General features: G+C 39.8%; 1 protein-coding gene across 3 annotated transcripts in view; it reads right to left on the reverse strand.

Moving 5' to 3' along the window:
* The window catches only part of LOC100369950 (uncharacterized), a 50,510-nt gene extending 39,589 nt beyond the window's left edge, over nt 1-10,921 (reverse strand). For 2 of the 3 annotated variants that reach the window (XM_085494809.1, XM_085494808.1), the window contains exons 1-6: nt 10,738-10,921; nt 7,520-7,690; nt 5,402-5,545; nt 4,806-4,904; nt 4,130-4,331; nt 2,884-2,937 (exon numbers count right to left, since the gene is read on the reverse strand). In XM_085494809.1, the coding sequence (XP_085350935.1) occupies nt 2,884-2,937; nt 4,130-4,331; nt 4,806-4,904; nt 5,402-5,545; nt 7,520-7,690; nt 10,738-10,893 (826 nt within the window). In that variant the 5' untranslated portion in view covers nt 10,894-10,921. Of the gene's footprint in view, nt 1-2,883; nt 2,938-4,129; nt 4,332-4,805; nt 4,905-5,401; nt 5,546-6,011; nt 6,045-7,519; nt 7,691-10,737 lie in introns of those variants that run through there. The other variant, XM_085494810.1, reaches the window with a different exon arrangement.
* Between the last annotated feature and the right edge of the window lie 925 nt (nt 10,922-11,846).

Here is an 11,846-nt window from a genome sequence, read left to right on the forward strand (position 1 = left end):
TGAGATACAAGGAGTGTGTGTGGCGGTGCAGGGAGGTCGGGAGAGGCAGTGTGCACCACTGAGATACAAGGAGTGTGTGTGGCGGTGCAGGGAGGTCGGGAGAGGCAGTGTGCACCACTGAGATACAAGGAGTGTGTGTGGCGGTGCAGGGAGGTCGGGAGAGGCAGTGTGCACCACTGAGATACAAGGAGTGTGTGTGGCGGTGCAGGGAGGTCGGGAGAGGCAGTGTGCACCACTGAGATACAAGGAGTGTGTGTGGCGGTGCAGGGAGGTCGGGAGAGGCGGTGTGCACCACTGAGATACAAGGAGTGTGTGTGGCGGTGCAGGGAGGTCGGGAGAGGCAGTGTGCACCACTGAGATACAAGGAGTGTGTGTGGCGGTGCAGGGAGGTCGGGAGAGGCAGTGTGCACCACTGAGATACAAGGAGTGTGTGTGGCGGTGCAGGGAGGTCGGGAGAGGCAGTGTGCACCACTGAGATACAAGGAGTGTGTGTGGCGGTGCAGGGAGGTCGGGAGAGGCAGTGTGCACCACTGAGATACAAGGAGTGTGTGTGGCGGTGCAGGGAGGTCGGGAGAGGCAGTGTGCACCACTGAGATACAAGGAGTGTGTGTGGCAGTGCAGGGAGGTTGGGAGAGGCGGTGTGCACCACGGAGATACAGGGAGAGTGTGTGGCGGTGCAGGGAGGTCGGGAGAGGCGGTGTGCACCACTGAGATACAAGGAGTGTGTGTGGCGGTGCAGGGAGGTCGGGAGAGGCAGTGTGCACCACTGAGATACAAGGAGTGTGTGTGGCGGTGCAGGGAGGTCGGGAGAGACGGTGTGCACCATGGAGATACAAGGAGTGTGTGTGGCGGTGCAGGGAGGTCGGGAGAGGCAGTGTGCACCACTGAGATACAAGGAGTGTGTGTGGCGGTGCAGGGAGGTCGGGAGAGGCGGTGTGCACCATGGAGATACAAGGAGTGTGTGTGGCAGTGCAGGGAGGTCGGGAGAGGCGGTGTGCACCACTGAGATACAAGGAGAGTGTGTGGCGTTGCAGGGAGGTCGGGAGAGGCGGTGTGCACCACTGAGATACAAGGAGTGTGTGTGGCGGTGCAGGGAGGTCGGGAGAGGCAGTGTGCACCACTGAGATACAAGGAGTGTGTGTGGTGGTGCAGGGAGGTCGGGAGAGGCAGTGTGCACCACTGAGATACAAGGAGTGTGTGTGGTGGTGCAGGGAGGTCGGGAGAGGCGGTGTGCACCACTGAGATACAAGGAGTGTGTGTGGCGGTGCAGGGAGGTTGAGAGAGGCGGTGTGCACCACTGAGATACAAGGAGTGTGTGTGGTGGTGCAGGGAGGTCGGGAGAGGCGGTGTGCACCATGGAGATACAAGGAGTGTGTGTGGCGGTGCAGGGAGGTCGGGAGAGGCGGTGTGCACCACTGAGATACAAGGAGTGTGTGTGGTGGTGCAGGGAGGTCGGGAGAGGCAGTGTGCACCACTGAGATACAAGGAGTGTGTGTGGTGGTGCAGGGAGGTCGGGAGAGGCGGTGTGCACCATGGAGATACAAGGAGTGTGTGTGGCGGTGCAGGGAGGTCGGGAGAGGCGGTGTGCACCACTGAGATACAAGGAGTGTGTGTGGTGGTGCAGGGAGGTCGGGAGAGGCGGTGTGCACCATGGAGATACAAGGAGTGTGTGTGGCGGTGCAGGGAGGTCGGGAGAGGCGGTGTGCACCACTGAGATACAAGGAGTGTGTGTGGCGGTGCAGGGAGGTCGGGAGAGGCGGTGTGAACCATGGAGATACAAGGAGTGTGTGTGGCGGTGCAGGGAGGTCGGGAGAGGCGGTGTGCACCACTGAGATACAAGGAGTGTGTGTGGCGGTGCAGGGAGGTCGGGAGAGGCGGTGTGAACCATGGAGATACAAGGAGTGTGTGTGGCGGTGCAGGGAGGTCGGGAGAGGCGGTGTGCACCACGGAGATACAGGGAGAGTGTGTGGTGGTGCAGGGAGGTCGGGAGAGGCGGTGTGCACCACGGAGATACAGGGAGAGTGTGTGGTGGTGCAGGGAGGTCGGGAGAGGCGGTGTGCACCATGGAGATACAAGGAGTGTGTGTGGCGGTGCAGGGAGGTCGGGAGAGGCGGTGTGCACCACTGAGATACAAGGAGTGTGTGTGGCGGTGCAGGGAGGTCGGGAGAGGCGGTGTGCACCACTGAGATACAAGGAGTGTGTGTGGTGGTGCAGGGAGGTCGGGAGAGGCGGTGTGCACCATGGAGATACAAGGAGTGTGTGTGGCAGTGCAGGGAGGTCGGGAGAGGCGGTGTGCACCACTGAGATACAAGGAGTGTGTGTGGCGTTGCAGGGAGGTCGGGAGAGGCGGTGTGCACCATGGAGATACAAGGAGTGTGTGTGGTGGTGCAGGGAGGTCGGGAGAGGCGGTGTGCACCACTGAGATACAAGGAGTGTGTGTGGCGTTGCAGGGAGGTCGGGAGAGGCGGTGTGCACCATGGAGATACAAGGAGTGTGTGTGGTGGTGCAGGGAGGTCGGGAGAGGCGGTGTGCACCACTGAGATACAAGGAGTGTGTGTGGCGGTGCAGGGAGGTCGGGAGAGGCGGTGTGCACCATGGAGATACAAGGAGTGTGTGTGGCGGTGCAGGGAGGTCGGGAGAGGCGGTGTGCACCATGGAGATACAAGGAGTGTGTGTGGCGGTGCAGGGAGGTCGGGAGAGGCGGTGTGCACCACTGAGATACAAGGAGTGTGTGTGGCGGTGCAGGGAGGTCGGGAGAGGCGGTGTGCACCACTGAGATACAAGGAGTGTGTGTGGCGGTGCAGGGAGGTCGGGATCATTATCGCATTCACATTGCATAAAATTGTTTTTGCATGTCACATGGCATAAGTGTGACATTCTTACCTTCAAAAGCTTTCAGTCTTGTCTTCTGTAATTCTATTCTTTTATTTTCTTCCTCTAATGGAAAGGAAAGTGTTACTCGGCATTAGTTAACCACAGATCAATAACTGCAATATGCATTTGGGTATACAATCAATTTCCAGTTGATATCCAACTTCTTGCTATAATAATTTATAATCTGCCCTTAATGGTATTTATATACATGCCCCATGTTCAGTTAGAATACAAACATCTAGGGTATTTTGAAATCCAATAAAGCATGTATCAACTGTTGCCACTTGTACAGACCACAAAATTATGTTCAAAATGGCCATGCTTGCAAAAGGTCAGATAGATTTGTTAACCAGTAATTGTTTTGGAGACTAAAATTCCTGTTGATCATCCGAGAGGCATGTAATAAAAAACATTAAAGCCCAAATATGGATGTGCCTTCGTGCAAAGAGAACATTTGCCCTCTTAATTGGGAACAATGATCTCGAAGCTTGGACACAAATGCCTATACTCAGCCAGCCGGTGTACATGGGTATAGAATGGAGAGCCTTTTAGAATAAATACTAGTATATTGATTTCTTGAAAGCCAGCTTCAAATTTCGCAAATGGGAAACTATAACCATTTCATTCACAATTAACAAAACTGTTATAGAAAAATAAATAAAAATGTGAGACAGCAACATTTTGGTGGAATAAATTTGATTACAAGGGATTAAATCAACCATTTTATTTGGAGGAATCAGCCAGTCCTCTCAAATGACACATCAAATGTTGGAGAGATACAGCAGATTAATCTCAAAAGTTTCAAAAGAAGTAAACTTTCAATAATGTCACTATGTGTTAATTATGAACAATGAGTACGGGGAGATTGGAAGATTGAAAGATCATGTCATACTTCTCATTATACTTTAAATTTAAGTACAACCAATGTTGAACTAATGTTGATTTTAAAGCAAAATTACTCACTTTATATTATTTACATTCATATAATTGCAGGATTTAACAAAATAGATTGTAAATTTAGTGTAAAAAATTGTGCTACTACGATAACAAGAAATCATTCAATCATTTAACAAGAAAACACAGAACTTATTGTATTTTTAAGGTCCACAAAGAAACCAGCAACAACAATGACTAAATTTCTGCGAGTTTGTAAAACAACAAATAGATTGCGAGAAAGTGGCCTCAAGACGAATGATTATGACGGGAAATGTTGCTGGGATAAAAATGCACACCTCTGATAGATAACTGGACTCACGATTTTGTTTGTCTGTAAATTCATCGAACTGTTCTTTATTGAGTGCTGGATAACACAATATAGGCTTTGGTTTTAGACTTGTAGGCGGCCTCAAAAATGGATGTTTACATACTCTGTTGGTATGTATGGTTATAAGATACATACAGCTGGACGGTTCATCTACTCGGTGTATGGTGTCCAATCCCACCTCATCACACATAAACTATAGAAAAGATGAAAGTAAAGATGTAAATACAATTTGATTCACAGACTTATAATTCATCAAATTTGAAGGGTGATTGTATGCTGGTTTTGCTCAAACAAGGCATTGTTGACACTAATTCAAACACATGTCTGATGTTTGCGAGATAGTGTGATGGCAAACTATGGAATTCCAACCTAAATTCATGGAATTTTTTTTCATCCAAAAATCCTAATTTTAGAAGAAGAAACCAACACCTAACCCCACCCCCTCCCCACTCCAAAAATACATTGAGCAAATACAGTATGGAGGTGTGTCATAACTGACTCTACTGCAGCATATGCTGATTTACAATAATAGCTACTGACTAGGACAATATCAAAGCATGTGGATGTGTCAGCCATATGTCAAGTTCACACCGTATATCAACTAATCATAGCAATTCATTCAGCACAAACATGATAGAAACAAATGAACTGAACTTTAGACACTTACCCTGACTTCTGATTCTCGTTGTCTTTGGGTCAGGTCACACACTGATCCATTTTTATAAAGATGACTATGGTATCTATTTATTTTATGTCTTTTGGTTTCCTGTCATGTAACAGCATTTTTATTTGTTAGTGCCATGCATACAGTTTTCATATTAAACTACATTAAATGCTATATATTAATGATAGGGTAGTGGTAAAATACTTTATTTTAAATAGAATTAATTTCAGTCGAAAAGACATTTTGGATTTTTCGTATGAAGTATATTTCGCTGACTTTTGATGAATTGATTGTAAAGATTTCATTTCACTGATTCATCCCTTCAAAAAAATTCCAAGTGAAAAAAAGTACTTTACAGTATTCATTTTCATTCATCAGCTATTTACATGTTATTATAAATGTATGTACAACATATCACCATGTATACTCATTTTGGCCATGCAAAGGTAATTTTGACAACATTGAGATGGAAAGTTCAGTGTATATGTAACAAGACTTTCTCCTTGTGTTGAAACAGTTTGAAAATGCAAATGGTCAATATTAAATACACAAGGAGTAAATTAAACCTGCACTTTAAACTGAGTGTATTTAATACTTACAGATGAATTAGAATTTGTAGACCAATCCATTTCTGAATGATAATTTCCTAACGATATAACATCTCCAATTATATTACCATCATCCATGTGGTACTGTCTGATAGTTTTTCTGTAACAAAATTCATAGGTCCACCAACCTTTAGTCTGCAAAAAATAATTCAGAATTTGACAATAAAAAGTGTAAACTGGTTAAATTTTGATGACTGGGAAATTTGCAAAAAATTATTTCTCACGAAATAAAGGCAGAGTACCGGGTACCCGGTATTTAGTGTTGTTGTTATAGTACACTGAAGTCATTCTATGTTCACACAATTTATTTTGACAATGCCATTTTCATCCTACATCCTACCGGTATATGGATGGATTAAAAAATATCGACAAAAAATACAGCTCATGATATTCAACAAATTTAAAGTATGGTATGTACTTTGTGTCGTCTTCATAAACAATGTGAATAAAATGTTTTTATTTTAAAATCACCCAAATTCCCTGCTGCCATAGAAACAATGTGATAACAAGTTTTTAAATAATTTATTAATTAATCTCCCAATTACTAAATATTTTATAGGATTAAATTTGAAATGCACACAACTAAACATTGTAATTATACATGTTGTATAGGTAGCATGAGACAAACATGAAACAGGATGTGGTTCTACGACTGTGACGCATTACTTCAAAACATGAAACAGGATGTGGTTCTACGACTGTGACGCATTACTTCAAAATATGAAACAGGATGTGGTTCTACGACTGTGACGCATTACTTCAAAACATGAAACTCTCCAAAAAAGTAATCATGCAAATATTTTTCACAATAGTTCGTTCAGGTGTTACAAATGATGAAAAAAGAACAAATCATGCTATGAACACACATGTAATATTACTTTTGAGTTATCCATGCATGTAAATTGAGGATTAATAGTTATGTTACTATGGTTACATACTGATGATGAATAATAACAAAAGGCACTGAAGAAGAGCGACACCGGTATAATTGTATTTCATTAGGTTCCATCTGTCACGCTTACCAAAAATAGTACGATAATCAGAATAAAACATAATTGAGAAGATGAGGTCTGTTTTTAATACTGGTATGCTCTGATAGCATCAACAAATAATTTAAGTCAGATTTTTTTTATTCCTTGTTTCTCGAGTTTTTATAAGGCAATTTTTTTGAGTTTTTATTCCATGTATAACCTTGTTTCTCATCTGTGCGGTACTTTTATCATGATACTCCCACGAAAATGCAACTTGGGTTTTTTATGCGGCGAGTGGAAAAAAAAATGAAAATAAAAATAAGGTGTTTTTTTTCCACTTACAAGTCAAGCGAGAAATTACGCTGAAATAAAATTTTATTTTTATTTCATTTTTGGCTCCTGTTCATTCGACGGGTTCGCGAAACAGGGGATAATAAAAGTCTGGCCTCAGTGAAAAAAATAGTGCAATGAAAAAATGTGACATCACAAATTTTGGCTGGCAAAAATAAGGAATTCAAAGGGTTTAGTATGCTGTATACCTTGTATGTTCATGAAAATTACTATTTTTCACTGAAATTTAATATTCATCTATTAGTATGCAAATTGGTCTGTTTCTAAATTATTATATATACATTTAGACAATTTTTTCACACCCACTTGACATTATTTGCATCAACTCTACATTCATAAACCTATTTTTCACAAAAAATAATTTTTATAAAAAATAGTGCTTCTGTGTGTACCTACATATTAATAACATGATTATGGTACTTGAGCCCTTAACATAGTTCAGTGTTTAATCTACAAATTAAGTGGGTTTCAGAGAGTACATGTATAAACAAAATGGGTTTCAGAAAGTACAAAGTGAGTTTCAGAAAGTACAAACAAAATGGGTTTCCAATAACATGTACATTTACCAAATAGGTTTACCGGTACACTATCTTCAACTTTCTGTGCACCCAAATCAACTTTTTGTTACCATCACAAAATAAATAATTTTTCACAAATTTTGATTTAGTGTGTCAGTATGTATTAAGTATGTCCATCGAGTCAAAAATAACAAAGAAATCATACAAAAATTCATAACTTTTTTGGCAGTATGGGGTGGATAGGGAACAAAATGTTACCAGTTACTCACCTTTATTAAACATGGCTGCGCCTCCATTGGTTTCAACAATTCTGATATACCAATTTCAGATGCTAATTTTTCTTCTTCCTGTTCTTTTTCATGGTCCTCCATGTCAGGCAGTTTGCACTCATACTGCTGCCCATATTTAGACTTCATATACATAATATTACTATCATCTGCCTATGGATTAAAAGAGAAATTTAACACTGTAATGATGTTATATGTGATTGCACAGGATGGCAATGATGAATATATATGTGTAATACTGAATTAGATATTTGTTTAATGATGCGGCTAAAGCTTCACATAAAGCTTAGACAATAAGGTAACATACAATAACACAACTTTCCAAAAAAAGGTTCATACAAATAGATATCGACAAGTGTGGCTAATAGAGATAATTTTTATTTTATTTAAGTATGTTTTTGTGCCAGTTTTTAATTTAATGCGCTATCCTTCTATGGACCAGACCCAGTCGAACACAAGCACCTGCGTACCTTACCTAAGGTCACATCTGTTAGTGGATTTAGCGTTCCCATTGAGTCTGTGACAAACTCACTCAGGATATCACTCACTAACTACCGTAAAATTCCTTTTTGAGGCCGCGGCTTTAATTAAAATTCATTTTTTCAATGGACGAATTCAGATGCGTGAAGTCTTGGTGCGGCTTTAATTAGAGCATTCACTTTGGTAACAGTGGGAATTTTTTTCAGAAAACAAAGGCCAGAAAGGATAATGATATGCTAATGAGATGCACGACACTCGATTGCAACTTTGTTGCGATTCTAAAGCACTTTCGGATTTTTACATACAGACAAACTTGTACACAAAAGAAATTTCACACTGTATAACATACTGCACAATAAATAATATCTACAAATAGATTTGTATGCATTTGCAGAATACGGTACTGTATACTACAATCTCTTGAATAGACTAATTTGTTAATTTTAGTAACCGTGCAGACAGCCGTCTGACACAGTCGATTGCAGCATGTTCGACTTCAGGCAGAGTGACTGTACATTCCATGTTTAATCTAGACATCGGGGAAATAAATAATAAAAAAAGTCAATTCAAAGAAAAAAATGATAATGAAAAAAATACTCAGTATATTATTTAATGTAATATATATTTATTTTCTTATTTTTGATAACGAAAAGTATATTCTAAAAGAAGTCAAAACAAAAACGAATGCATTCTTAGTCGCAAATGATCACGGTAACGGTCATGCTGCATTTCACACAAGTGAATAACTTGCTTGTTTTCGAAGTGTTACAATTGCTGATTATTAATCAGTAGTGATTACAATAATTTACAAAAACTAAATTCGTTGAGTTGTGAAAATTCAACTTAGTTTCACCGCAAGCGAATGATTTTGGTCACATATATATGCTCGATCCGATACGATATCCGCCATGTTAGTTCAAACATCTTTAGTGACTTGAAACTGTGAGGTTGACCTGATAGGTCAAGTCGCTAATTAACCAATTGAAACGCTGGATGGTGCTAACGTGATTAAATTACCATAGCTCATTTAAATATGTTAATGCAGTTCAGCGACCTCATGGTCGAAACACGGAAGAGATTTACCGTTGTTGTAGTGCGATCGTTTGGCTTTGATTTTGATGGGAAAACGGCACGATTTTTTTTTAAATCAAGAAATTAGTTGTTTTCGAAAGATAAGCTGAGCATTGAAGAAGAATTTAACACTTTTGAAGATAATAACAGCTCATTGTCAAAACGCAGTTTACCCAGTCACGTTACCCACAATAAACCTGTTCTCTGGAATAAGTGTCAATGACTACGGAAAACCTTAATTAGACTCTAATTTAAGCGTCAGGAATCATTGAAATGTTTGAAAAATTATGCCCTAATTTAAAATTAAATGGTATATCTTTTTCTGAAATATGTGGTGGCTGTTTGGTTTGTGAAAGTTTGGGGTGCAGCTTATATTGCAGACTTTTCCCTGGGATCAAAACTTGTCAATTTCAACATGAAACAATGTCTCAAGTTAGGGGTGCGGCTTCTATTAAAGCTGCGGCCTCAAAAAGGAATTTTACGGTATTCACTGTACCAGGGGAAAATTGATACTCAGATGCTCACTATAGCTAATAACATATCAAGTTTTATTTCTATCAACAATTAGTTTTGTGAAATGACTTGAGGTATGGTTTATGCAAATAAGCACTGTAGTAGACTAAAGTATCCTTATTGTAATGCATAGCAGATTGCTGCAGGATAATCAAACTTTCAGTCAAAGGAAGATCAGTGTTGTTCTCACTAAATAGGCTACCTGTATGAATATGATCAAATAAATTAAATAAATAAATTTAAAATGAATCCAGTTTGCCAGTTACCGTGCTAGAAAATAAAAACTCTAAATAGTTTAACTTCTTTCACTACATTTGTATCTTGTTACATGATAACAAGTAAACAAATTGTCACTGTATCTTACTGTCTCAAATACCCCGGTGTAATGTTCAATGCTGCTAAATTTTGAGACTCAATAATATTTCTCTCATAGAAATAAGGCAATTTACATTAAATTAGCTTTTTTCATCAAAAGAAGTACATGTACATGTAATGATGTATACAAAAGTTCCTCTCGTAAGGTAGCATATGGTATGATAGTCAACATGGCCTTCAGATGAGCAAGGGCGTCAATGTGACGATACTTGTCCCAGAATGTGTTTAATATTTTCCATTGAACGCCCTATAAATTTAATTATGTACTAGAATTCAATTGTGTACTTTACACACGGGAATATTATAAACGCTGATCACGTTTGCAATGGCAGAATTCACCAATATTATAGAATTCAAAGAGCATAATATAGGTCAAGTGCGTAACATATTAGGTACTTAATCCTAGAATTGCATATTAGAAGAAAACAATGCAACAAAATTCTAAAACAGTTACGTACATTTTCAGGCGTTATTGAGAGTGAAAGTTACGTATTAAAGTATAACAATTGCAACTCGCGATTAATTAAGCATTTTTCAAACAACCTAAAATTACTCAAACTTTACTACTCGGTACAAATAGTCTATCCTGAAACGGAAGCTACAGATAGCAAAGGGTACTAGTTATAAGTACACATTGAGCCACAGTCCCTCTATCCCTGGGACTGAACTCAATTAAGGAAACCAAACGTTACGACTGCACAGCACAGTACACAGTACTGTCAACTTTATCGTTTTAAAACAGAAAATAGGTGCGTACTTACTTTTCCCGAGAGAACTGGTGTGTTTATTATATCTATCCCATATTTTACATCATCCAATTCATCTAAATCAAAAAAAGAAATAAAATTGGCACAAAACAGCGCAATATTCAGAGAAAATACGGCAGTAAGAAGGCACTTCGCAGTAGGAGTCGCCATTTTTATTCATATTTACCCTTTGACCCACGCATGCGCATTGAAAGATACACGTCCAAGTTTTTGATTGGCGATCGATGGATCCATACGAAAATAACTATCATCATTTTTGCCAAGGAAAGTGCCATCTAAATATTCGGGGGGCATCTGTTTTTCTTTGTTACTCAGATTGCGCTTCTTTTCTCATGTTTTACTCTATTTCTATCATTTGTGTGACTAGTTTCGCTCATTTCGTCTATACAAACGTCATAGATAGTTAAATATCTTATTTGACAATAAATAAATAAATAAATAAATAAATAAATAAATAAATAAATAAATAAATAAATAAATAAATAAATAAATAAATAAATAAATAAATGTGAATTGTTTGCTACTGATCATGATATGCTCTATAACGTGTTGAAAACGAAGTGTATGTACTTTCCATCCAAGGTTAAACTGAACATTCTGCCACAGATTAGACTGATGGGCCAGAACATAGAATTTGTCTCGCAGATTACGTATCTGGGTCATAGGGTTACGTGTGACATGAAGGATAATGCAGACATTGACCACCAACGTCGCTTGTTTTGTGTGAGAGCAAACCTACTTCTTAGGAAATTCGTTAAATGCAGCTATGATGTTAAATGTATCTTGTTCAAAACGTATTGTTATGATATTTATTGTTCACAGTTGTGGTGCTTTTTTAACAAAGCGACCCTTAATTCTTTGAAGGTTTCTTATAACAACCTATTCCGTAGACTTTTTGACTATCCATATGACCACAGTGCCAGATCCATGTTTGTTGCTAACCGTGTCAAATCATTTTATGAAACTTACAGGAATATTGTATATAAATTTAGAGAGCGTGCATGCTCGTCCAACAACAGTATATTGACTAGTTTATGGAACAGTGATTTGAGATGGAAGTCAGCCTTGTTGCAACGTTGGAATGAAATGCTGAACTGAGATGC

This window comes from Saccoglossus kowalevskii, chromosome 21, assembly GCF_978046115.1.
Source record: "Saccoglossus kowalevskii chromosome 21, keSacKowa6.1, whole genome shotgun sequence".
Taxonomy (NCBI): Eukaryota; Metazoa; Hemichordata; class Enteropneusta; family Harrimaniidae; genus Saccoglossus; species Saccoglossus kowalevskii.